The sequence below is a fragment of the Manis javanica genome, chromosome 6, assembly GCF_040802235.1.
Source record: "Manis javanica isolate MJ-LG chromosome 6, MJ_LKY, whole genome shotgun sequence".
In the NCBI taxonomy this organism is placed as follows: Eukaryota; Metazoa; Chordata; class Mammalia; order Pholidota; family Manidae; genus Manis; species Manis javanica.
Window position 1 is genome coordinate 13937275 of NC_133161.1, and position 27955 is coordinate 13965229.

General features: G+C 37.4%; 1 protein-coding gene across 4 annotated transcripts in view; it reads right to left on the minus strand.

The window, feature by feature from the left end:
• The window catches only part of UBN2 (ubinuclein 2), a 70636-nt gene extending 43244 nt beyond the window's left edge, over positions 1-27392 (minus strand). For 2 of the 4 annotated variants that reach the window (XM_036994523.2, XM_036994524.2), the window contains exons 1-6: positions 26678-27392; positions 21735-21827; positions 10188-10289; positions 4460-4597; positions 3685-3788; positions 1493-1982 (exon numbers count right to left, since the gene is read on the minus strand). In XM_036994523.2, the coding sequence (XP_036850418.1) occupies positions 1493-1982; positions 3685-3788; positions 4460-4597; positions 10188-10289; positions 21735-21827; positions 26678-27148 (1398 nt within the window). In that variant the 5' untranslated portion in view covers positions 27149-27392. The remainder of the gene's footprint in view (positions 1-1492; positions 1983-3684; positions 3789-4459; positions 4598-10187; positions 10290-21734; positions 21828-26677) is intronic. The other 2 variants (XM_036994522.2, XM_036994521.2) reach the window with 2 other exon arrangements.
• Positions 27393-27955: the final 563 nt, after the last annotated feature.

Consider the following 27955-nt stretch of genomic DNA (forward strand, 5'->3'; position numbering starts at 1 on the left):
AGGGGTTAACATCCAAAATATATAAAGAACTCACACAACTCAACACTCAAAAAACAAATAACCTGATTAAAAAATGGGTGGAGAATATGAACAGACACTTCTCCAAAGAAATATGGATGGCCAACAGGCACATAGAAAGAAGATGCTCTACATCGCTAATCATCAGGGAAATGCAAATTAAAACTACAATGAAATACCACCTCACACCAGTTAGGATGGCCAACATTGAAAAGACAAGAAACAACAATTGCTGGCGAGGATGTGGAGAAAGGGTAACCCTCCTACCCTGTTGGTGAGAATGTAAATTGGCTTAACCGCCGTGGAAAGCAGTATGAAGATTCCTCAAAAAACTAAAAATAGAAATACCATTTGACCCAGTAATTCCACCTGTAGGAATTTACCCAAAGAAAACAAGATCCCTGATTTGAAAGACATATGCACCCCTATGTTTATCACTGCACTATTTACAATAACCAAGATGAATGTATAAAAATGTAGTATACATACACAATGGACTATTATTCAACCATAAAAAGAAAAGAAATCCTACCCTTTGCAACAACATGGATGGAGCTAGAAGGTTTTATGCTCAGTGAAATAAGCCAGGTGGAGAAAGACATATACCAAATGACTTCACTCATTTGTAGAGTATAAAAACAAAGCAAAACTAAAGGAACAAAATAGCAGCAAACTCACAGACTCTGAGAAGGGACTAGTGGTTACCAAAGGAGAGGGGCTGGGGAGGATTGGTAGAGAGGAAGAAGGGGATTAAGGGGTACTATAATCAGCACTCACAGTATAGGTAGGTCACGGGAAAGGCAGTTCAGTACAGAGAAAACAAGTAATGATTTTACAGTATCTTACTGCGCTGATAGACAGTGACCGCAATAGAGGAGGTGAGGACTTGATAATATGAGTGAATGCTGAATCCACAGTGTTGTTTATGTGAAACCACTGAAAGATTGTGTATCTATGATACTTCAATAAAAATAAAAAAACCCAAGCTGATCTTGAGAGGATCTGTGATATGCTAAAAGCTCAACTCTTAAGGTATGTCCTAGTAGGAACACAATGTATGCTTACTAAAGCTGCTGATTAGCTGGAAAGGATCAGTTAGTAAAATGGGTTATAGAATAACTAGATGTCAATAGTTTGGACCAAGTTTAGGTACATTTCTGCAATTTACTGTTCCTATCTTCCCTCTATTTTCTATACATGAATGTGTAAACCAATAAAAATTATATTTATAAAAACCTATGCAAAAAAATATTTATAAGGTGAAGTGAAATAATAAAGTGATCAACTATAACCACGTTTATAACTGAAGTTTAAAAGTATATGTCTATGCATATAGCCAATGCCTAATAGGAAATCAAGAAAACTAAAAATTACATAGTTGATGAGATGTGGGTTAATATTTTTGTCTTTAAAAAAAAGGATTTATTGTTGTATTGGTGCAGCAAATAAGAAACAAGAGCATTATTTTACTTACTGCACGGAGGTCTTCGATACGCTTTTGAAGAAGGACAGGCAGACCTTCTGGGAGTGTAGGTACCACCCTGGGCATAATCGGAGCAGCACAGGTTGGCTGGGTGATGTTTCCATTCTCTCCCCCTGACTCAGAGAGGGGGCTGCCATCAGAAGCAGCATCCAGTAATCTGTCAAAGTCAAAATCATCTAGCATCTCTAGGGCATTTTCAGCTTCCTGAAACAGTTCATGCTCATTTGTGCTAACAAAAATGGGGAGGTCTGGGTCAGCATTGTTCAGATTTAAGTCCGAAACATCATTTCCCAATGCCACAGCAGCGGAGGGGGGTTTATTCAGAGAGGAGGGCGTGAAGTTCGCTGGGACTTTGGGGTTAAGCTCCTTCTTTAGCGCATCTTTTTCTTTCTGAAATTTTCGTATCATGGCAGCTAGAGAAAGAGAATCTTTATAACGTTTCTTCTTTTTTTCAGACTTGTGTGAATTTAGAGCCACAACTCTGTGAAGAAAAAAGTGATCAGTGAGGCCACGTACAATTTCAAAGGTTACAGTGCGGTGTCAATGAGCAAGCAGAGATCAAAATAATCACTTGACAGGTGGGAGAGCAAATTTCTCATTAAATTTTGCAATAGCATCTTCATCATTATCTGGACTGTCCCCTATGAAAGGCAGACAGGTAAATGGCCATGACAGTGAAGAAAATGCAAGGAATGAAGTCAACAGGAAGAAACAAAACTGAATGTACCTTAGGTTTATTAAAGTACACTAAGTTAAACTTACCATTCTTTTTGGAACATTCACATTCTCTAACACATCTATTAAGTAGTCAAAGAAGTGACCAGATAAAGAAATGCATTTTTGCTGAGAACAGAGTTGCCTTATAACCAGAGAAGGCCACATACGTCCACCTTCAAACTGGTACTGCAGGTGGTTTGTGCTAAAGACTGCCAAAGAAATACCAGACCTCTGTATCTACCTGTGAGCCCTATCCATCCCCATGTCCTGTATCTAGATCCTATTCTATTTGCTATGATCTTCTGATCGTTTTGTACTTTCCATTCTAGGATCAGCTATGTGATGCAATCAGATAGACATGTGTAATTCTCAATGACAACTTTCTCATTTCAGGAACTACATAAAAAGGTGGTCTCAGTTTATCACTTTCTCTTAAGAAATCTTTTCTAAATTCTGGGCTTAGATGTTTCCATGTGCATTACAGAATCTGAAAGATTACTAGTACCTTAAAGGCAGGACCATGTTTCATTTAAGTTATATACCCCAAAACCAGAACAGTGCTTGGTATATAATGGGTACATAAAAGGTATTACTGAATAGTTTTTTTCCTAAAAAAAATTTACTTGTAAATAATGAGCACTTAAAACAACTGTTAGTAAAATAATGTTTTTCCTTAATTTCTTAATAACTCAAGGGTCATTATAATCTCATACTCAGGAGAGGATAAATATCTCCCTAAATCAACCTTTTGGATATTGGTAGCCTAAAATTCAGATGCAATCCTGTGGTAAGGAGGTGGGTAAAATCTAGACTCTCACAGATTCTCTCCCTTAGTTCTGCACAAAGAGCCATAGAGAAGCAGAGGCAAATGGTAATTTTATGACTGCCATGTACAAACATTTTATTCTGATGACTTAAGGCTCTCAAGGAATTCGACTTGGTTTTTAGACTCAATATTACTACCTGAAGTCACAAGTGTTAAGAATGGCTAAATAAAATGGATTATTTTATATTTAAAAAACCACAAATCATTTACACGTAGACTATTGACAATCCTCAATCCCCAGGCATCTGAGCTTAGTTTTAGCACAAAAATATTAAAACAATTTGTTCAATTTTTAAGCCATCTCTTCAAACCGGTTCTTATTGGTAAAATGTTGTAATGAGTAAAATACTTAATATGTTTATAAATCAGATCTAAAACACAATGAAGTCTCTAAGATGACTCTAAGGCAATCAGATAGACAGTCCCTAAGGCTCTAAGATGAAGTCTCTAAGATAACAAAGCCTTCTGCTTATTAATAGATATAATATTATCGAAATATAAATTAATAGGTCATTGATATTATATAAATAGTGTATGAAATTAAACCCAGCTAAGCTGAATTAATGCTAAATATATCTTCCTGAAAGGAGAGCTGGTCACGCTATGATACTACTCCCTTATCACGTTTAGTTTCGCGTACCCCAGTTGTTTAGGAACTTTTTTCCTTGGCTTCTTCTCTTTTTCCCCTTCCTCTTTCCTCTTCCGCTTCTTCATCTCAATATCAACTTCTTTTATTTTGGGAATCTGAAATATGAGAAAAGAATGTATAACTTATCTAAGTATCAGTGCTTTACTCTTTGATGTTACTAAACCAGCGTCCAGGACAGTTTTTTTCTCAAATTTCAGCGTGCATTAGAACTGCTTGTTAAAAATGTAGATTCTTAGGGTCCATGAACATTCCCACTCCTGGTTTTGATCCTGTTATCTGGGGAGGGCCTTATAATCTGCATCTTAAACAGACAAATCTCAAACATTTTGACAATTCTAGTACAAGTAAGTCTTTGGATCACACATCAAGAAACACTTTTTTAAGGACCCTCTATCCATTTCTGAAATACATATTTTCTATAGAATTTTTTTTACAAATCATATCTTAGGAAAGATAAATAGCTATTAATAGTCATTTCTATAGCAAGTCTTAATCTATCCTAGAAACTTAACCTATCCCCAAAATAAAGTATTAAACCACATATGGAGAAAGAAATTTTAAAAGAAAATATAATTCTACCATGATGTAAGGACTAATTTGCCTGTATCTATATTTTACTTTAAATCAAGTCAACTATAGATTCATTAAATAATGGTTAGCATTTTTTCCCTTACATTTATAGCTGTAAAGCACAAGTAAAATTCCACAAGTATACCCTATTAATTGAATGCCCTCAAGTTACTGTTACGATGCTGAACAAACTCACTTTGGGTGGCTTGTGCTTCTGGTGGTCTGTAATATCTTCTTCTTCAGTATCTGAAGCTTGGCGAAACTGTAGTGTGCCAGTGTTAATGTAAAAGCCTCCATATTTTGTTGTTAGAGAAGCAGGAACTAATTCGTCATACTAGATTTAAAAAAAAGGTTTCAGATATATCCCACTGTCATTAATTCTGTAAATATGTCAAAGAAATTCAATCACCACATGCATCTTCCTTAAATCCTAACTGCAAAACTCCAAGGAGGATGTTCAGGGAATAAATTTAGAAAATTTTATTATTGAGAGTACAAATGAGCTTTGATTACTCAATATTCATTAAGAAAGTAACTTCTGGAATAACAAAGCAAATTATAAATATATCATCTGCTGAGAAAAATTTAAAGATCACTGCTACTATTCTTAATGACAAATGATTCTGGGGAGAAATTAAAACATATGACTAAACATTCAGACAAGGAATAAATTTCATTAACTACCGTATTAGTATATAATTTTATTAATAAATAGATTATAACAAAGTTATTTCTTCTGCTTTACCTCTAAATCTTTTAAACAGGGAAAATTTAAAAACATTTAAAAGAAAAACAGCATATACATGCTTTAAAAGGAAGCAGAGAAATAACTGCCCAGTTCAATAAGCATACACTGAGGGCCTATATTGAGCCAGGCACTCTGTTTGAAGCAAGAGACTCAAAATTGTCTGAAACAGACTGGAGGTCTGACCTAAAATATCACTAAAGCTGAGGTTCCCCTCAGCCTGGATTTTAAAGTTTATCAGTATCTCGCCTGATGAAGATGAACAAAAAGCAAATATTAAATGAAGGTCAACTTTAACCCAAGTGATTGTTCACAATGGAGGAGAAAAAAGGAACTACTTATCTAATAGAAGCAAGATACCTGCTACCTGGGAAGCCAGAATGCTACTTACAGATTCTTCATATGATATAATTAAGCTTTAAGAAAAGTCATATTTGTAAGGAGACTTCCTTGTCATGGGCAACGAATATACACAAGGTACTGGTTATCAATCAAACAATATTAAGGCTCAGTACAAAAGTTGTGATTTTAACCTGTTATCTTTTTAAATTATGAGGAGAACGGATAAAGAATGCTCAGGTTAATCATATGGAATCAAAAGAAATGAAGTGAGGAAAAAGAAGGAAAAAAGGAATGCACCCTTTCTTTGCTGCTGCACTATTGGGATGCCCTGAAGATCTACAGAGGACACCTTCAGAAAGGGCCCAGTACTACATGCCAGTAAAGGTGTGATGTGAAAGCTAAAGCATTAAAAGTGAGAAGACTCTGCAGTAATTATTTTAAAAATGTATAATTGTGATAAATACACCTACAGTTTTTGCTTAGATGTACTTGTAAAATACTTTATAACTTTCAGTGCTTCTTTATGTAAATTATTTCTCTTGGTCTTCCTGATACCCTTGTGATGCAAGGAAGGCAAATATTCCCATTTTAAAGTGAAAACCAAGTCCAGAGAGGTTAAGATCCTTGCTAGAGTAATTTCATTAGTTTGTGATGCTGAGTCACTGACTGCCTCCCAACCCATCCCACTACACTAAGCAGCTTCTCACATGGGCAGCACTTTCATCACCAGCTCCCGGGGCACTGTAGATGTGCTCAATGCCTGTCTTCTGCACTGTTCACCGAGCTTGCCCTACAAGAACACCCCTCAGGGGAACAACTTTGCATATGTAATTTAGCCTGTTAAGTAGAATGTGTGACGAGGCAATGGAGCCCTGAACTTGGGAATCAGAAAGGCCTGGATTTAGCAATAAGTAGCTACTCTCACCCACAGCAAAATCACTGTGCCACAGTGCCTCAATCCTTGAGGGTTGTCAAGCAGAGACAGTATTACTTATTTCACAAAATTCCGGTGAAATATGAGAGAGACAACCTAAATAAAAGTGTTACTCATACCTGGTGTTATGAAAAAAAAAATCTGCTTTCAGACTTGTAAAAATTTGGCAGTGTGTCAGAATAAAAATCCTGAAAAGCATTTATTTTCAGGTATTTATAGGAGTAAGTAGTACATGATTCTAAAAATTAATTAGAGCCAGGTTATTATCCCTCTCTTTCAAATAGTATGCAAACAGTGAAAGCTTACTGGCAACACAATCAATGAAAAGAACAGAGAATAGTTTGGTTGGATCAGAATCATTTTATGTCTGAATTACCTCATAAAAAGAACCAAATAATCTGCTTAGGACAATGATACAAAGTTACTTTCTAAGCCAATAACAACCTGAATTTTAGTTCAACTTCCTCTTATGAAATAGGGACCTACCCTATTCTATAAATGTAACTAATTGTGTAATTTTTACACAACTTATACCTACAAACTTTATCCTCATTTATTAAAACAGTAGCTTTCAAATTTCCTTCACCACAATCCAAGTGCGTTGATTACCCATCAAAACCCAGTGCATGCACATACACACACACACACACACACACACACACACACACACACACACACACACACACAGAATAAAACCACATAATCTACTGGCGACTAACTATGATAGCTCTTATTCTATTTTGTTTTCTTTCAAAATGATGGCCACACTCTTTAAATTGATATGTGATCCAAAAATAGGTTGCAAAAGTCAATTTGGAAAACACTTTTTTTTCAAGTATTTTCAACGCTATAAAAGATGATATTCAGCAAGTTGCAGTGCTCCAAAATCATGCAACTATAGACTATCTACTGTTAAAAGAACATATGAGATGTAAACAGTTCCCAGGAATGTGTTGTTTTAATTTGTCTGATTTTTCTCAAACTATTCAAATTCAGTTAGACAAGATCCATCATATTATTGTTAAGTTTTCACAAATGCCTAGGGTATCTAACTGGTTTTCTTGGTTTCACTGGATATGGCTGGTAATTGTAGGTCTGCTTTTGTTATGTAGCTATATTCCTATTCTGTTAATGTGTGTACGCAATTTAATTAGTAGTTTGTTAAAACCTATACATGCTTATGTCACTCTACAAGAAGTTATGTCAAAGAAATAATCAACCTTCCCATGTTTTCTTCCGTCTGCTACTTCTAAAGCTTTTCTTCTTCCTTCCTAATTACAACCCTTTAGTAGAATTCGTGCCTCATATCGAAAATTACCAAGTATCATAATTCTTCCAAGTGGTAAAGATACCTCAAGACAAATGCTGGGCATAGAAGCCACAGGGCATAAATCTGCAAAGAAGTAAAAAGCTAACCTTTTCAAAGAATATTGCTTCTCTCTCACTTACCAACTTACATTTCCCTGTATGGCCCCAGAAGATGGCTGGTCAGCCAGAGACGGGTAAGATTCCTCAAGGGAGGAACAACCTAAGACAGGCACAGTCACAGAGGGGCCATCAGGTGAGAAATTGGGGATCAACAGAGGTGAGGCTTAGAACCTCACCCCCCCCCTGTTTTGAGAGAAATCTTCTGCATCCGTGGATGTTTTGTTGCCCTTGTCTAGCTTGGATTAACACTTAGTCTACAGGCACACACCTGATCATCTACATTTGCCCTCTTACAGCACTAAATTATGTTTTCTACCTTTATCTTGCATCTACCTACCACTTCAGCATTTTAATAAAAAAAAAAATAAGGGAGAAATGTGGGATCCACATATAAATCAAATATAAAAATCAAATAAATAATCATATCTGACTTGATTGTTTATAGTTCCTGATACGTGATCAAAACCAAAAGTTTCTGTGATATGACTGCCCTTGCACTGTTCACCAGGTAAGAACTTATTCACTATGTAAGAACTTGTTCACCATGTAAGAACTTGTTCGTTATGCTTCAGAAGATTGGAGACTGTTGAGAATTAGGCTTGGGGTTGATTAATGATTGTGCATTGAGTCCCCTATACAGAATTTTATTGTTGTTAACAACCATTTGATCAATAAATATGAGAGATGCCCTCTCAAAAAAAAAAAGATATTCAAAATGGTATTTATGAGAGGCTATATATATACTGAATGATTCCAACTATATGACGTTCTGGAAAAGGCAAACTATGGAAACAGTAAAAAGTTTAGTGGTTGACAGGGGCTGGGTAGGGATGAATAGCCAGAGCCAATTTTTAGCTAGTGAAACTAGTCTGTGTGATACTTAGTGGTGGAATCATGTCATCATACATTTGTCCAAATCCACAGAATGTACACCACAAAGAGCAAACCCTAAAGCACACTGTGGACTCTGAACGATGATGCTTCGATGTAGGGTCATCAACTGCAACCAAAGCCCCACTCTGGTGGCGATGTTGATAATGGGGAGGCTGTGCATGTGTGGGGACAGGCGGGAGACATGGGAAATCTCTGTACCTTCCACTCATGTTTGCTGTGAATCTAAAACTGCTCTAAAAAAATAAAGTATATTAACTTTTTAAGATACTATTAATGTAAGCCTGAGTATATGCAATGTCCATTTATATATGGCTGAGTTCCTTCTTGGGTTATTTAGAATTCAAAATCTGCTCACATATAATGTTCACACTAATACTAATGCTTTTTACTTGCTGTATGCTTTTTCAGCATGTTATCATCTTATTTGAGTCCCAGAGTAATTCTGCAGGGCAAGCCAGTAGTAGCAGAGAAAACTAGGTAATGCTAAGTAAGACTTACCCCTGGTCCATGGTGAATTAGAAACCAAGTCAGGTTTTGACTTGAGTTACAGATCAAAGTTAAGACTGAAGACTCAAAAACATCCCATGCTCTAAACTACAAAAAGACTGCAAATCTTTTTAATAACAGAAAGCCCTCTCTCCTTCAAAGGGCACTGTCAATATTTTACTCCTATAGACCAGGCTGCCTGATATGGTAAACCAGTTAATGTCAGGACACCAAAATAATTTCAGAGCATGGCAGGGTATCCATTACGCCTCGTGCTGGAAGTCCTTTCTATCGCTCTCTTATCACTAATACACCTTGTCATCCTCTACACAAACAAGCATTGTAGTAACAGGAAAAAGACATATTAATTTGTAGGCAGTGTACCAGTCACCTTAGCATCACTTCCTGCATATCCTAAGTAATCTCTGCACACTGAAGAAGGCATCAGAATCCCAGGGTTTAGGTGACTCTAGGACCTTGAGAAGAATCTAAGTATATATACCTTGTCTACCCTCTTTCATTTCCTATGTGATCAGTGGACTGCTATAGTCCTTGAATGCTCTTCTAGATTTCTTTTCCTCTTATAAGAGAAAGGATTGCAGGGCAAAAGCTGTGCAGCTTGATCGAAACAGACTGGTAATAAAGTCTGGCATTCAATTACTGCCATTGTAGTGAGGCTTGGCAGCAATAAAATAATTAAGTACATCTTAAAGATGTCTGCTAGATTAAATTCAACCCAGTAGCTCTCCAATCTTCAAGACAGCATAGTTCTTATCTGGAAGCTATTTCAAAATGCACCCTTCCAAGTTTGGGAATATCAATAAAAATTCAAGACGTAAATACCCTTTGATCAATAAATCCCACTGCTAAAAATTTATCCTACACAAATATTTGAACTCTATAATTATCTTACATCATATTTACTCACATACACAAAAATAAATGTACATAGATGCTCTATTATTTGTAAGCACATAAAACTGGAAACAATTTAGATGTACATCAACAATTAGTAAAACCATTAGCTTAACTGATTTTATCCTGGATTTCTACTATCCCAAAGAATCGCTGCTATATTAAAGATACGTTACTCACAGCCTCTGAGTTATCAATAAATGGATCTGTCTCATCATAGCCAAAGCCTATATCAATTAAATCTTGTAGCCGATCCTTCCGGTGTTTACGGGGTTTCCCACCCTGCAAAGAACAGATATGTTAGAGTGATTCAGTGCTCTCACTATCGCCATAAATTTAAAAAATACCTCTTAGAAGAATCTCAAATAATTTCTGTAGATAATCCCAATCCAGGAGGTTGAATTTATGTCCCCCTATACCGTGAATGTAAATTATGCTTAAGGACTTGCTCCCGAAGAGTAGGGTATGAAAAAGAGGAGACAAAGTAACTTTCCAGTGAAAAACCTGGCCAACATTACCTGAGCCAGGTGGTTAAGGTCAACATCAACAGTGATATGTTATGTCATAGCATGTACCCTTGATATGATGTGATAAAAATGATAGTTTAGTAGTTTTCCTTTCAAAAGCCTATGATCCCAACTGTAACTTAACCTTCAGAAAAACACCATGACAAACTAAACTATGAGAAAAACATCAGCCAAACTAAACTGAGGGGCATTCTACAAATAACTGAGCAGCATTCCTCAAAGCTGTCATGATTATTGAAAACAAGAAAAATCTGAAAAACGGTTACAGTTTAGATGAGCCTAAAGAGACAAATGACAAAATGGGATATGGGGCCCTGGATGGGGTTGAGAAGTGAAAAGAGGACATTAGGGGAAAACTAGTAAAATCCGAATAAACTGTGGCATTTAATAGTAATGTACCAAAATTGGTTTGTTATTAGTTCTAACAAATCTATTACACAAATGTAGTATGTTATAGGGGAGAGTGGGCAAGGACTACCTGGGAATGCTTTTATTACCTTGCAACTTTTCTGTAAGTCCAAACTGTTGTTAAATCTTTTTAATGTTATAGAATTACACACATGGACATCTAAGAAAATAAAAAATGAGTACATGCAAAAACTGGTGAAATCTGAATAAGGTCTATGGTCTAGTAAACTGTGTCAATATCAATTTCCTAGTTTTGGTAACTATAGTTACGTAAGATACCATTACCACTGGGAGAAACTGGGCAACTGGTAGAAAGGACCTCTTTATACTGTATATGCAATTTCTTGTGAGTCTCTAATTCTTCCTAAATAAAAAATTTTTTGAAAAGTAAAGCAACAACAAAACAAAAAGAATTAATTAGTGTTCCGTTATTCACATCACAGAACCTTTTAACTCTGGCTGATTACAGTATAAAGAACTTTCTGTCTTGGATAAAAATGTTACATGTTTTCTAAAGGTTATATATACACTTGTTATAAGGAGTTTAAGTGAGCAGGAAACCTAATATTGTGGTACTAATAAAATGAGTATTCAGTTCATTCTCCAAGAAGCATTTTAGATATTCATATTATTTACTCATTCAAATTCAACTATACTTCCTAACATCCCCTCTACTTGATTTTTTTGGTCCAGGAGTGTAGGGTGTCAGGGAAAGAAAGCTCAGAAAGAGGAGAGAAAACAATTAGTGGTAAGGATTCTTCCTACCAACATGCCACCACTGAGCCTAAAAGCATGAGATACAAGATGTGAATTTCTCATTCAGTTTCAATTCTCACACTGCTTATCTCTCAACACAAAGTGTGATTCTAATGGTAAAAGATGGATAGATTTTGTGCAAATGAACCTTAAATAAAAGCAAATTGCTTCATTTTATTTCCACGCAAGGAAACAGTGCCAGTATTCGAGGGAAGAAATGGTTGTTGGACTTACCAAGTGATGTTTCACACATGGTGCTATGCCTTGTGTAAAGTAATTTGCAAAGGTAATTCTGAATAAATGCTATGTTAAAAAACCTACACACTGATATTAAAAAACCTAATCCCCATAAGCTATGACTCCACACCATGATTTTCCATGGATAAAACAACACTATCAGAATACTATGCCAATGAAGACAGCCATTAGAATGTGAGAAAAAATAGCATTTCCCGTATTTTTAGATTTTACAAGTTAGGTTAATTTAAAAAACAACTTAAGACCAACACAATAAAGCCACCTAAGGCATAATCTCAGAACAAGGAAAATCCTTCTCAAGGAACACCAGTTGGCAACCTTTACACAGACACATATGTAGCACATATACATACACACAATACACACAAGCGTGTGTACTGAAATCCAACACACAACATATTGTCCTCATTTTTTCCACTTGGAAGGTTTGCAAACTGGAACCCTTACACTATGTTATGGATTACAGTCAGATTCAGAAGTCAGGGGAAGGAAACAGATATTGCTAGAGTTATTCTATCATGTAAAACTCAACACACAAGCAGTTAAATCCATGAGGGGCTCTTTCACCCAAAAAAAGAAAGGAAGTTCTAAGAAGAATATAAAAAGACAAAAACTTGGGAATATAAACAGACACAAACTAATGAAGAGGACTAGCCCTGTCACATATTAAATATATTTAGTTATGAAAATTAAAATACATATGGCAGGAATATAAGAAACATAAATGGATAGCAATGTTCAGAAACCTACCATAGTATATGAGAATTTAACATAAAAAAAGGCAGCATGACAACTCACTGGAAAGCAATGAATAAATAAAACAGAATTCAGTAATATCAATTTCATTTATCAAATTATAAACTTTAAAAATTCTTGCAAGACAAAGAAGACTGCTCAAACGCTGCTGCTAAGAGTGTACCATTAGAACTCTTTTGAAAGGCAATCTGAAAGCATGTGCCAAGAAATTTTGCCATACTCTTAATTTTCTTCTTTTGCTTCTTCTGTTTTCTACACTTTCTATGAAGTATTAATGTCATAATGGAAATATACTAATTTTTAAAACTCTTCATCTTATTTGACCTGATAATTTTATTGTTAGGTAGCTTATTGTGAACCACTACTTAGATTGAAAAGTATCTATTATGAACTTAATGCTACAGAAAGCAAATTGCTAAATGTCAGAGGTAATTTAAATTTAAGAAAGGGAAGCCCTTGTCCTGAAGGAACTTAAAATCTATTCAGCAAATTAACTGAGCATCTATCAAGCGCCAGCCTTCATGGATTTTAGAATATTGTGGAGAGGAGAAAGATTAAAAGAATAATTACAATAGCGATAAATGGTAGAAAGGAAAAATACAGGTGGTACTGGACTTTTTTAAACAGAGGACCTAATCAAGGCTTTCTCAAGATATTTATGTCCAGCAGACTCACAGACTCCAAGAAGGGGCTAGCAGTTACCAAAGGGGAGTGGTGGGGGAGGATGGGTGGGGAGAGGAGAAGGAGATTGAGGGGTATTATAATTGGCACACATGATGTGGTGGTGGGGTTCACAGGGAAGGCAGTATAGCACAAAGAAGATAAGTAGTGACTTTGTGGCATCTTGCTATGCTGATGGACAGTGACTGCAATGGGGTGTGGGAGGGACTTGATAATATGGGTGACTGTAGTAATTACAATGTTTTTCATGTGAAACCTTTTTAAGAGTGTATATCAATGATACCTTAATAAATCATTAAAACAAACAAACAAACAAAAGATATTTATGCCCAGATAAGGGTGAGCTGAAGTAAGCTTATGGAAGCCACTGAAAGGATTAGAGCAGGGAAGTTAACATAACAGGGTTAGTGCTTAACAAAATCACTCTGGCTACTGTGGTAAGGATGAGCACAGCTGGGGAAGAGAGCAGTTAGGAAAAGGAAAAGAAAAGCAGAGATTTTCAAGAAAGTCACAAGTTAACAGTGGCATGAAATATCTATTTTATGTACCTATGATGACAACGATGACAGCTACGATTCACAAGTGAGAACTCTCCATTAGCACCTATACTAAGTGCAACCATCTATTTGTTCACACTCACAAAACTTAAGCTTGGAAAGGACAAAATAACTTGTCTAAGATCACAGAAAATAATGGAGCCAATCTTCAAACTCATGAATGTCTGACTCTAAAGTGCTATTCTATTAGAAGTTCTATAAGAGAAGTTACAGGACCTTGGGGATCATTTTTCCACCCAGCACACCTTAAACTCAAAACCAAAACTGAAGCCAGTGTTCCCACTGTCACTCATTTCCAAATCAGCTTCTCCCACTTGACATTCCCATTTTATCCATTCTATTTTTCTGCCTTAAAACATCATCATAAGCTAAAGTTAAGAGACTAATGACACCAAGTTGTTAACAAAGATGTGGAAAAATTGAAACTCTCCAGCATAGCTGGTACAAAATAATACAGCCATTCTGGAAAAGAGTCTAGCAGTTTCTTGTAAAGGTAAACATACACTCACCATCTGATCTAACAATCCCACTCTTATTATTTACTCAAGAGAAATGAAAATGTACGTTCACACAAAGACTTGCATTCTAATGTTCAGAGCAGCTTTACTCATGCCAGCCAAAACTGGAAACAATCCAATGCCATTATCAGATAAATGGAGAAGCAAATCGTGATATATTCATACATGGATTACTACGCAGCAAGAAAAAGGTCACACAATGGATTACTAAGCAGCAAGAAAAAGGAAGAGGCTACTGCTAACCATGCAACACAGATGAATTTCAAAAGCATTATGCTAAGTGTAAGAAGCCAGACAGAAAAGATTGTAAGCTTCCATTTACAGGCAACTCTCTTGAAAAGGAAAAAAACAAGAAGAGCAAAAAAATCTATAGTTACAGTAAGTAGATCAGAGGCTGGAGGGAGAAAATTATCTGCAGAGAAGTAAAAGGAAACTCCCTGGGCAATGAAATTGTTCTCTATCATGACTGTGGTGGTGGTTATAGAACTGTGTGCATTTGTCGGAATTCATTAAATTGTACACTTAAAATGGATACATTTTATTTATTTAGATTATACTTCAATAATGCTGATTTCTAAAACTCATAATTTATAATTTATCTCCTTATAAGTCTTTGTTCATACGATTATTCAAATCTACAGCTCCCTTTCCATTCTAACTGCCGATGCTATAACGCTGGCCATTGTTTTTCACTTAAATGTAATGAATGCCTTAATTAGCCTCTCTCCTCCCTCATAGTTATCCTCAACTTATTCTGAATATATCTAATTAATATTTCTAAAATACCACTTCATATCATTCCCCTGCTCAAAATGCTTCAGAAAAATCCTACATGTGAAAAAATCCAAAACCCTCAAGATAGAATTAAATGTGTTCTACAAATTGACTCAAATTACCTTTCCAACTTTTTCCTTACAACTTCCCAATCTGAACACTTCCATCCATCACCTCTCTTCCCAAACACACTTGCTTCTTTCCTCATGTTTTCCCCTTATTTGGAATAATCTAACACCTCTCTGAATTCTCCCATAGTTTTAAATCTTTTCTCCTTGATATTTTCTTTTTTAAACCATAACATCTTTTTCTGCCCTCCTAACAGTTTTTGTCTAGCACAACTGGCTGCCTAAGAGATTAACCAAGGGGAAAATTAAAAAAACAAAGACTCTGTTGTAAGGGGCACAATCAGACATATGCAGAAGTACAAGCAATTTATGAATAATCAGAGAGATTTAAGAACATTTAAGTCTAGTCAAGGTGGCCAGCTGTTTCCACAGGAAATTATAGCTGTTGTTAACAGTTCTGAGTCTCCAGTTTAATATACACAGTGAAATGGTTAAATAAATGTGATTCAGTCATAGTAAACAAAATGTCTAAAGCTTTACAAGTACAAGAGCTTTACCAAGCATCATATCTTACCAAGCATCATATCTATTACAGCATCATTACAATGATAAAGACATAGATTACATATATTATGAAAATATGTATGTTCAATATTAACGCCATCTTAAAACCAAGCAGTGGAAGAATATTTATACAGAAAGCAATAAAAGCAGCTTACCAAATGTTACATATAGTTCAGGCTATTCACAGAAAAGGTAATATTAATGTTCACTAAGCATTTTCAAGTGTTCAACCCAACTGGTAATCATGAACATTAAAATAACAGGATAGTGCTTTTACAGCTATTATACAAACAGTAGGATCTCATTTATGAAAAACAGCAATGTATGTCTATAGATATATATAAAAGGCTTGAAGAATTACAACAAGCAGGTAACCATGGTTAGTAACAATGGGGAAGGGATACAACTGGAGACAATGGTGAAAAATAGTTTTGACTTACTATGTATTATTTGAATTTGTTTTTAATAACAAGAATGTATTCATGTATTACTCAGATAATTTTTTAAAAATTGCCTGAAGTGCAAGAGAGCACATACAGCAGCACACAAGTATTTTTTAAAGTCCTGAAAGGCTACACATCAAACTAACAACAGCTGTTATGTGTGGCAGCGGGCTTGTACATAATTAGCTGATTTATATTTTCTTCTTTTTGTTTATCTGTATTTATACATTCTTTTAGTGAACAAACCCTTTGAAATATGTAAATGCTTACACACCCACAGATCTCTGGGACAAGAAACTCAAACAGCAGTCATTTCTGACAAAGGACCTGGTTAGCTGGGAGTCAGGGATAGAAGGGTAATTTTTATCATTTTACCTTTTGTATCTTTTGAAATTTTATCAAGTACATGTATTAATCATTCAAGAAATTTTATTTTCTTTAGGTCTGGACCACCAAATGTTCAATACCATTCGGTTCTTGACTCCTTACACAGTTCTGCTTTCCAGTCCTACTGTGGGGAAGGGCTTTTTCTTATATCCCTCTCCAAGAGCCAGGGTTACAAAGTCTTTGCTCTTCCATTAATGGCTTTCTGACAATGCATTTACTGTCAGGCACATCCCGGTTCCCTTCTTCACCACAGAGGCCACCAGTGTACTGTTTTTTGGCCTCAATTTATTTTTCCTCACTTTCTGGCCTTACTGGAAAAACTTCCCTGGCCTGCTTTATGCCTTACCTCCCTTTTCTGTTCTCCTGTCTTCAGTTCTCTAGTCCCCAGTAATGCCAAACCTCAGTGATGTGCAAATGGTATACACTGGAGCCAAACTTTTGACAGTTACCAAAAAGGCATAAACCAGTTAATTCACAAATATTAAAATTTCACCTGGAGGAACTCAAGACAGATTGGCAAAAGATTATACTTTATCACAGTGCCTTCCCTACCAGTCCTATTTTGAACTGCTCTCTCTTTCAGCATCCTTAGCAAAACTTCCTGTAGTAGAATCACTCTTACTTGAAAAATTCTCTGGAACTTTGCAGGTGGCACAGAGATTATACAATAAGTGCATCTTATAAAAATACAAAATTTATTTTCAAATTAAAAACTCTTGAGTTTTGCTACATCTAAAATGAAAAAACCTTTTTAAATCTATTTCTCTAGGACACTAGTTCATTATGACTCACAAGAAATGGCTTACTGAGTCATTAGTACCTGCTTAACCTGATAATCAGTGTTTCAAGCCAATGCAGTCTGATTACACTGTACCACTAAGCTGGAAAACAAACAAGATGTTCTTAGGACAGGACCCCCAACTGCCTCCAGGTAACAAGAAACCTAACTAATAACCAACACTCACTGATCACCTATGGAAAACAGAGGGTACATGACAGTGATTGCTAGATTCCAGTCTTAGCATTGAGAAGAAACTATCCCCTGGTCACAGAACTTCTCTATTTGGTTCCAGCCCTGTTACAACCTTATCTTTCTCTACCTCTGCTGATTTCCTTAACCTACCAAGAAAAAAGAACAGAATTGAAGTCAGTGGAAGTCAAGGGCTGACTTAACATCACAGCAGTAGAGTACACAGATTTCTGTAATTACCATTTACAGATACAGGACCTTCCAAACATCATAAAACTGCTGATTCTCAATTGTTCCTAAGGGATTTGAGGAAGTTGATGAGAACTTAGTTCAGAGGCCAAGAAATCTTAAAAAGGGCATGTTATGGCAAGCAATTACAATTGGCAACTGTGATAAAGAAATTATCATTTGAGAATTTTTCCTTGCCCTTTAAGACCCCCACAACCTCTGTTTTAAAAGGTTAAAATATGTTTTTATTATATATGTGTTACCATACTATTATTTCTCCATAGAACCTAAATATACTGGTATCTGTGCTTCATAAGTAGAATTTATTTTGTGGTGGTATTAACAAGTTTGCCCAACCTGCTTTACCCAAATCCCTAGCAAGATGATAGGGACCAGACATAACGTAAGGTCAAAAGGGAGGAAAACCAGCCGACGAAGGTTCCAAGGAAGCTCTAACCCCTCAGCAAGTGTGGATGGTCATCTAGTAATATAAGTAACTGACAGAATCTTATAACCACCAGCCAGAGTGTATAAATGCATTCTAACATCCACCTGTATTAGTCTCACAGTTCAAAAGAGTTTTTGAACAATACATAATTATTTTAAGCATACAAATAAATTTCCTTTCCACTCAATTAAATAGTATTTACAATGAAGAAGTTGCTCATCAGAAATTATATACTTACTCTAAAACACTGCCACTCTTTAAAACATGTCCGGACAAAACTAATTTTAGAAGCCATACCTAAACAAAGTCAAGACTTCTTATAAATACACTTTGTTTTTTATCAAAAACATTTGATCAACTGCTTTATTTGTAAGATTGCTCAGAATTACTTTTATACCATCAAATCTACTCTTATACTCCCTTTTAAAGAAATATGAAGCAACTAGGGCTCTAAGAGTCCCGAATCCATAGAATTAACCATCAAAGGTGGTATTTAAAGTCTACATGGCATAGTAAGATGTTAAAGTCATAATGCTTTTCGTAAATCCTAATAAATGCCTGGCAGAATACATGTCTTCCTATTCAGAGAGTCACTCAGATTCAAACAGTCTTAACTGAGGCCCTACTAGGCACCAGGTACTGTGTGCTAAGTGCTTTCATTTAGAGTACTGAAAGTATATTCACTTCTAGGATGGCATATCTTTCATGGTACTCCAGATGGCTGGAGTAATATAAAAATCACTTAAAGAAATCTTCCAAACACCACAGGTTATTTTATGCCTTAGAAGGCTTAGAGAACAAGTCTACACCCATCAAACTGAACCTCATTCCCTGCTCTAGAGTAAATATGGCCTCAGAAAAAAGATGTGGTACATATACACAATAGAATATTATTTAGCCATAAGAAAAGAAAGAAATCCTGCCATTTGCAACAACATGGATGACCAAGAGTTACTATGCTCAGTGAAATAAGCCAGGTGGAGAAAGACAAATACCACATGACTTCACTTATTTGTATAATCTAAAAACAAAACAAAATGAACAAAACAGCAAAAGACTCACAGATACTGAGAAATAACTGATGTTTACCACTGGTGAGGGTCTGGGGTGGGTGGATGGGAAGAGTGAGGTGGATAAAAGGGCACAAAAATGATCAATCATAATATAAGTTGGTCACGGGAATGGTAGTACAGCATGGGGAATACAGCCAATTATTTGCTAACATCTTCCTATGTTGACAGATAGTAACCAGACTAGTGGGCGTGAGGATTTAATAATGTGAGTAACGGCTGAACCACTGTGTTGTATTCCTGAAGTCAAAATAATATTGTGTATCAACTACACTTCAATTAAAAAAAAATTGGGAATGAGGAAAGGTATGTGGGCCTCTTTAACTATCCTGCTTCCTTCCTACAGTAACCAACAGGATAAATTTGGAGCCTACAGAGCAGTAGAAATGTCAAAACCTGGACTTCGCTATTTAATAAGATTTATGTACAACAACCAATTTAGTATACACTAGGTAAAAGTAAGTACTGAATAGTTATATTGTCCTCCCCCTCCCAAATTTAGCAACTGATACCTGAAGAGTAACACAACAGGAAATAGGGCAAGGCAATAAAAATAGGGCAGAATAGGGAGAAAAAATTACAAACCATTCAATACAGGGTTCTCCTTTTATAGTTTTATACTCCCTTTAATTTGTTATCACTGTTTTTCAACTAGCAAAACTGTCTCAATCCTTCTTCCCTGTGCAACTACTGCAAGAAAAAGGACATGTCCTATATTCCTGGTTCTCCTTCCCTTCTCCCTCCAGAGGGAGGCCTGCTCCACTGCATGCAATTCTCTAGCACAAGCAACAGCTACCTGTACTGATGACCATAAAACGCCCATAAACTTGCCTCAGGCCTCCCAACAAACCACAAAATTTATCACTATCATCACCCATAGACCCAGCCATATATCAATATATCTTATTTTTCCCCATATCTGGAAAACCCCCAATTGATTACTCAGTTCCCTGAAACTTCTTAGAAATGCATTCTCCTTCACAACAGGAATGGCATATCCTCCCACATGTACCACCAACCACTCTGCTCACAGATGATAAAGGGCAGAATGTAAAAGCAGATGGACCAATGAGTTAAATATATTAGAAAAAAATACAGTGAAGCAAGTATACCAAGGTCTCAAACTAGGGCTTAAGAGCTGGAGTTGGCCCACTGATGTATTTGTTTGGTCCAGTAGATGTTTTAATTAGAAGCCCACATTTAAAAGTAAGAGATATTAGAGTAAAATCCAGAAGGGGCTTTGAAAAATATGAACCTCCCCATTTACAGATAAGAAAACTGTAGCCCAAAGAGGTTAAATACCTCACCAAAGGTGGAAAAGTATGTCCTAGATCTTGACCCACATTCCAAACTATTCTTATGTATTTCCCCCACCCGTAGACAGTTTCTTTATAACCAAAAGGAGCCAAGCAAGATCCTAGTTGCATTTTTGAGGATAACATGAATGACAGGGCCAGTGTGAGATACTTTTCAATGCTCACAGGGAAACAGAAGGGCAAAGTCTTACTTCTCATGGGTTATGCTTTAGCAAAGTGCCAAGGAGAAGTTAAAGCCATAGGATAAACATCAGGGGGTGGGGGGGGGGTCTTCCTACAAAACCAAATATACTAGAAAATGTGAGGAAAAATGTTAGGCAACTTCACGATTAGGTAATTAAAATTTATCTTTATATTAAAACACAAAATTACTGAGCTAGAGAATATAAAATGTACATGAATTTTTAAGGTGAACAAGATACTTTCAAAGAAATTTTGTGCTGCTTCTGACTGAAAAAGATCCGGGGTCCAGAAGTATACACATTTATCATCTCAAGCTCTTCAGAGACAGGAAGGCTTGAGAACTACTACACTACCAGAATTAAAGCTAGCCTTATCAATGGCAGTGGAAAGCACAAAGGATTAGAGCTAGACAGACCTGGATATGCAGCTTAGTTCCTGCCTCTGTGACCTTAGATCAGTTACTTAACCTTGACCTCAGATTCTCAGTTTGTTCATCTGTAAAACACAGTATTACTTACCTTGTAGTTTTGTTCTAAGAATTAGAAATACTATACATTAAGCAAACTGGACTCTGGAAGAAGTATAATAAATAATGGCTACTATTATATACATACATACACATAGTATATAATAGCATATATGCTACTATTACAAACCTTGATCGGAATCTTTTGACTAGTCATTTACTTGGATTCAATTTGTGAGAACAAGATAAAGTGGGCAATGGATATAAGCCCTCCCAACCAGGCACAGGAAAAAAAAAGAGGGGGCCAATTGGATAAAATTACCTAAATGAAGAGTTTTTTTATACTCACATATTTCATTTCAAACTTCTTAGCCAACATTTCCACTTCTTGCCTCTCTTGATGTTCATCATTAAATGGGTCTTCGGTGTGAATGGGCTTCTTCTGATTCAAAGTGAATGGGAAGAGAAATAGAAGTATTAGTATTATTTCAACCAGAGTTGAATGTCTTTAAATTTAATGACAGTCAATGTTTCCAAATATTAACAAAACATTTGTTAGAAGCATTAGAAGTAGCCAGAAAGAAATGTTGGTTTGTAGCAAAAATACTTGTAGTTTTAATGGATTCTTAGACATTCTAAAGTTTTTTTTGGTGGTTAGAAAACACACTTCAAACTGTCTCTACGTGCAAAATGATCTATGGTCATGTCACCCCATCCAAAATAAAAAGGCCTAAAAAACACAAGAAAATTGGGTAAAAATGAAAATGCCATTTATAACTGCAGTTTGAGATCTTCCCAAGAAAGATGAACTACTTTGGTCAGGAAATGCTTCTAAAAGAGTCTCTAGATTATTAATTAGAGTCAACATTTAATCATTTGCCCAGAGTTATCTGTAGTTGCTACAGCTTTCATCCCACTAGAGTATCTGTAGCTGCTACAGCTTTCTGATGAGACCCAGCTTCAACAAACTCAATGTCACCTACATTCTGTTAATGGACAGCCACTCGGGGGAATACATACTACTTTTAAACAAAGCTAGAGAAGTAAAATTGCTGCAAACAGATCACATTACCATGGCTTCATTCTGGCAGGGGAGAATGAAAAAAACCAGCATTATAACACCTGGTTTAAAAAAAGACACAGCTAGGATGCCATCACTTTACCAAAAGAAGGAAAAAAAAGAGAGAGAAAGGAAGGATAAATCACCTTCTTTACTCAAGTTTACTACTGTAGCAGACAGCTTTCATATATGTATGTTTTTCAATATACAAAGAAGCCAAAACAGGAGCTACCTGTAATGGACAATTGACTAGAAAGTTAATTTTTTCAAAAAAAGGCTAGATGGCTAGATATTTTTACTCAAGTAGCATCTTCAAGTAATAAAAATGAAAGTCTTCCAGCTGAAATACTGGATACAGATTTGGCTGACCCTAAAGGGCAAGAAAAAAAAATACAGAAGGGATGATTTGCACACTTTGAAATTGAGACACTTCTTTCTGGACATAAAGGCTGAGTTTAAAAGTATGGCAAAAAAATATGGACAGAATGAACAAAACAATTCATCATAACTATAGCATTAAAATAAAGGAATACCTCTTCAGGCTTAAAGATAATAATTTGAGGATTTTTTAAATTATCTATTGTGATGGGTAATATATTTATTGACTCTTTTATCCCAATAGGAGTACCAATGGAAAATATAAATACTGAAAGAAAATAAACTAGCAGGAATAGATTGATAATGAAACAAGAACTACTAGGCACATCCAGGGTACAGCCTTAGCTTGAGACTTAAGTTAAGGACTGTGAGCAACCTCCAGGCCTTGCTTGTCATTATAAACTGTTCCTTCATTTCACTGTGAGCCCAAATACTAAGTCTTACCACTGGTCTGACCCATTTTATACGTACAAATACAAATACACAGATACATGTTTTTAATAAGAATTACCTTATAAGTCATCCTAAAATACTTTAAGTACTTTATGTAGGCAACAGAAGTAAATTTCTTACTCTTCACAGTACATTAAAATAAATCTAAGAAAACTGACTCCCTTTTCTTTCACAGTTAAGAAATAACCCTCTACCACAATCAAGGCTCTAAGTAAGGTTTACGTTTCTCAGGTGAAAAAAATACCTGAAAATTAGTAAATACTAAAATTACCAACTACCCACAGGCAAAACTGACACAATAGTTTTGTCCTTTGATGTTAACTCATTAGCATCATTTTCAAATCTTCCATGTTATGCAAAATATGCAATATGAAAAGCAATGGAATACCACAGAATTTTGTAGCAATATAATCACATTAACACTGTAATAATTTTTTTGTTACTATAAGTGTTCAATTAATAATGTTCACAAAGGATGTTTTGGTTAACTGTTTTTTTGGTTTACTAAGGGTTAAAAAAGAATTTCTTGTGTATCAATTACCGCCAAAATTTATTTCTAAATTGAACTATTTCCCTTTAGCCAGAAATGGTAAACAAAGCCTCAGTCATCATCCTGAACCACCGTAAGCAGGGCTCAATCCTCTACAGAGATAACAAGGGTAAGGGTTTAGGTAACTCGTGTTCTGACAACCTACAAGGGGTTTCATTTATCCTATTTTGCCAACATACTTTCATTTAATTGTGCTTTTCCTCAGTAAAAACCAGAGTATAGAAAAGATTGATTGCACTCAATTAGTTGGGGTTTTACTGTTCATTTCCTTTTTATGAAGGGGGATGATTTATTACACCCCAACATATATGGTATTCACATATTTAACAGATTTTTTTTTATACCTACAGCTATCAATAAAATCTTATTTAATGATAAATGGCTTTCAAAATTTTAGAAGGCTTTTCTTCTTTTAATTTCACGAGATCTCTTTTTCTCCCCTTTCTATTCTTATCCTACTATGTGGCATGTATTTCAAATACAGTAACTCAAAATGAAAACCATTTTGAAAATACTACAAACATCCCTAAAAATAAGTGGATTCTCCCTGAGGGGAAGAAAAACCAAATTTGGGTATCACCACTTTACAGATCAATTCTATTGGTCACACTTAGCTTTAATGGTTTCTTTCTAGGATTTCCTTTCATGGAAGTATGACAACTTGATTTTAGAAAAGTGTTTCTACACTTCCTTAGGTAATAAATACATTAATTGGGAGTAATCACAGGAAATCTGGCAAATCTTTGTTGCAATGGTGCATTGTATAAACAATGAATTTTTTTTGTTCAGTGGAATATGAAAAATTATTTATGGTTGAATATGCAAGAAAACTGGACTAAGATATCCCCAAATTGATAGCATAAACAGCAAAATTAAACTGAGTTCTTCATCTTTCTCCTATTAACATGGCACTAGTAATTCTGATATTATCAAGTTACCTAATTTCGTTTAACTAAATGGCAATAATTTAATGGCAAAATGAACTTTTTTATAATTAAAAACATAATTTATCATGGCATGAATATTACATGGCAAGAAGAGGGTCACACAGAGGTCTTTGTATTGCTACTATAACTCTCACTTTAGTTCATTGTGGCAGGACGTTTTAAATTTAAACTATGCCAGTTAATTTTAAGAAATTTTACTTTATTAAGAACTAGTACTAAAATTATAAAAAGGTACTAATAAGATTACATGTAAACACTCCGTGCATTAGCCTCCTCATTTGTAAAGTAGGGATAATGGTTCCTACCTCATGGAGCTCTGCTGGACCAAACTCCATAAGCCATGCACTGTACTTAAAACCGTATCTAGCACATGGGAAGAACTCAGTAAATGTTAGCTCTTATTATATGCTGTCACCAAATATGCTGCTTTTCACCTGTAATTTATGAAGTAGATTAGGGAGTAAAGTTGCAAACCTACTTAGGAGATCAAATACAATTTATTTGAAAAACGCCCCAATCCAGTATTTTCAGAACTCTATTGGGGGGAAAAAAAAAATGACATCACACTTACAAATAATAGGAGCACTAATGCTAGTCTAAAGAGCAAAATGTTATGTGGAAATGACCACATTGCCTTTACAATTTACTTATTACCTACGCTTAACAATTCATTTTGGTTGCAAATAATTAGTAATGATTTAACCACACAACAGTATTTGCAAAATAATGATCAAAGGCTTAGTTGGCCTTAAAATAAACAAATCTAGTGACACTGTTTGTATGGTATTTTTATACTAAGGAATCATTTCATTCCAACTATAAAGACAGCTGTAGATGAAAACAAAACAAGTGACTTCTGGAGCCCAACAGACCTGTGTGCTACTGTAAAACCAACCAGATAAACAGAGTGATCACCAAACCACAGAGAAACCCGTTCTATTACTGTTACTCTATCATCTGAAATCTGAAAATTACCAGCCGGCAACAATAAAAATTACAATTACCAACACCTCTTTCCTACCTCCGTTAATGGCTTACCAGTTCCATCAAAAGCATACCTATAGATTGCAATACATTTTTTTTAAATTCAAAGTTGATTTTTTCCATCATTCTCCAAAAATTACAACGGCCAAGTGCAATACCCTCCAACTCGGGCTTATAAACTAATGATATGCACTGAAATGAGAATGTGACGGCAGGCGCCAGACCGATCAGGAGAGGCTCCTTTCTTTTCAATTACAGTGAAAAAAAACTCCAGAGAAAACAAAGATTTACCAATACCAACACAAAGGAGAAAAATAAGTAACCAGATAACTAACCACTTCTCCTTGATTCCTAAAGTGGACTCCTTAGTCTGAAAATTTCAGATTACTTTAAAATCCCTTCAATTAAGAAAAACACTCCACGCTCGCAAGCACATCTCAGCGCAAAGCGTAACTAGTAGTGATGAAGCTGAGGATGATACTGGAGGGGGTTATACAATCCCTCGCCTTCAGACTGGGGGGCGTGTCCCCCAAGCCTTTTCTCTTCCTTTCTACCGGAACGACTGCTGGAGCTCCACAAGGAAGACCCAACAGCGCAACTTGCAGGGCCCCGAGATTCTGTATGGGGCGCAGAAAGAAAAGGAAGAAAATCTGAGGTTTCGAAAGGTGCCGAGGAAAACCGGCTCGGAGCAGCGTTTGGAGAGGGCGCACGAAGGGGGTTGGTGGAACCGGGTGGGAGCCTGGCCAAAGCGGGGGAGCGAAAGAAAACAGCACCAAGCACGCATCCACCCGCTCGGCCCCTGCCCCCTCCGGGCGATCCGAGACGCGCCAGGTGGGCGTCTGAAGGTGCAGAGCACTGGGGAAGACGGACGGGTCCGAAGGACTCCGGGGTCTGGGGGAGAAGGGAAGAATCTTCTGTACCCGCTGTTCTCCGCACAGCAGTAGCTCCGGGTAACTGAACTCCACGCAGCTCTCGTCGGTGGGATCCTTGAGCACCAGCTCCAGGCGCACTGTCTCCCTCGGCGGCCTCTGCTGCGGCTCGGCCCGGGAAGCCGATTCCCGCGGTGGGGGCGGCTGCAAGTGCAGCTGCGGGAGCGGCGGCGGCGGCGGCTCGGGCCGCGGGGGCTCGCGCTGCAGCGACATGGGCGGCTCGGCGCGGCTGACCTCGCGCTGGGGGAGCGGTTTCTCCCGCGGCGGGGGCTGCGCGTCCGACCGGGGGGCAGCCTCCCGCGGGGCCGGCTGCTCCGCCCGGGCTGGCTCGCGGTACGGCTGCGGCTCCAGCCAGGGGGGCTCGCGAGGGTACTCGGGCTCGCGTTCGGCACTCGGGTACTCGGCCTCGCGCCGTCTCACCGGTGACAGGCTAATAAACGCTACTCTGCGTGGCTCCGCCATCCCCACTGTTCTGGCCCTCTGCGTTCGCCCGAACCGGCGCTCGGTTCTACGCCGAGTTGTTTGCCTGCCCGCCCTTCCTTTTGCTTTCCGTCGCTTTTCTTCCCTCCACCACCCTCAGTCGTCTCCGCCGACGCCACCGTGAGTGAGGACCGTGCCCCCTTCCCCGCTACTATGTTCTGATGAGCTCCACCGCCATCGCCAGGGTCGCCGCAGCCGCCATGTTGGATCCCCCACATAAATAGAAGCAAGCCGCTGAGCGGGCGCATGCGCAGACCGGAGACGCTCGCGTCCACCGTCGTGGCTGTGGCTCAGTTTTCCTCTTTTCCTCCAACAGTCTGGAATCCAGACAGGTCATCGGAAGTGACGTAGCGGTAGAGCTAGTTTCCTTGGAAACGAAGACGCTGTCTGCGCCCTTTCTAAAAGGGAGGGGGTCTGGAGATTTCCGAGAAGCTTCATATTCGCCCCGGAAATTGGAGGCGCGCGTGGGGCTCGCCTAGGGGCGAGAGAGTCTGGATGTGCCTGAGGCCGACTGCGTCATGGCGCCGGATCCTGCCTGACACACGCTGACCTCTCTCAGCTCTAGAGGGTTGGGGTTGTCAGCTGGTTGGTCAAGGCTGTTACGGAGAAAGTGTAGAGGGACGCGAGGACCAGCCGCCGGCTGCCCGCCCGGCGCCCCCGCGGCCCCAAGAAAGGAAAAGGCTAGCTCCAGCCGACTCGCCCTGCGGCCTCCCTCCGCAGAGCGCAGCCCCGACTCCCACATGCCTGCGTTTCCTAGACCGACGCCTGTTTTCCTCGCCCGGCCGTGGT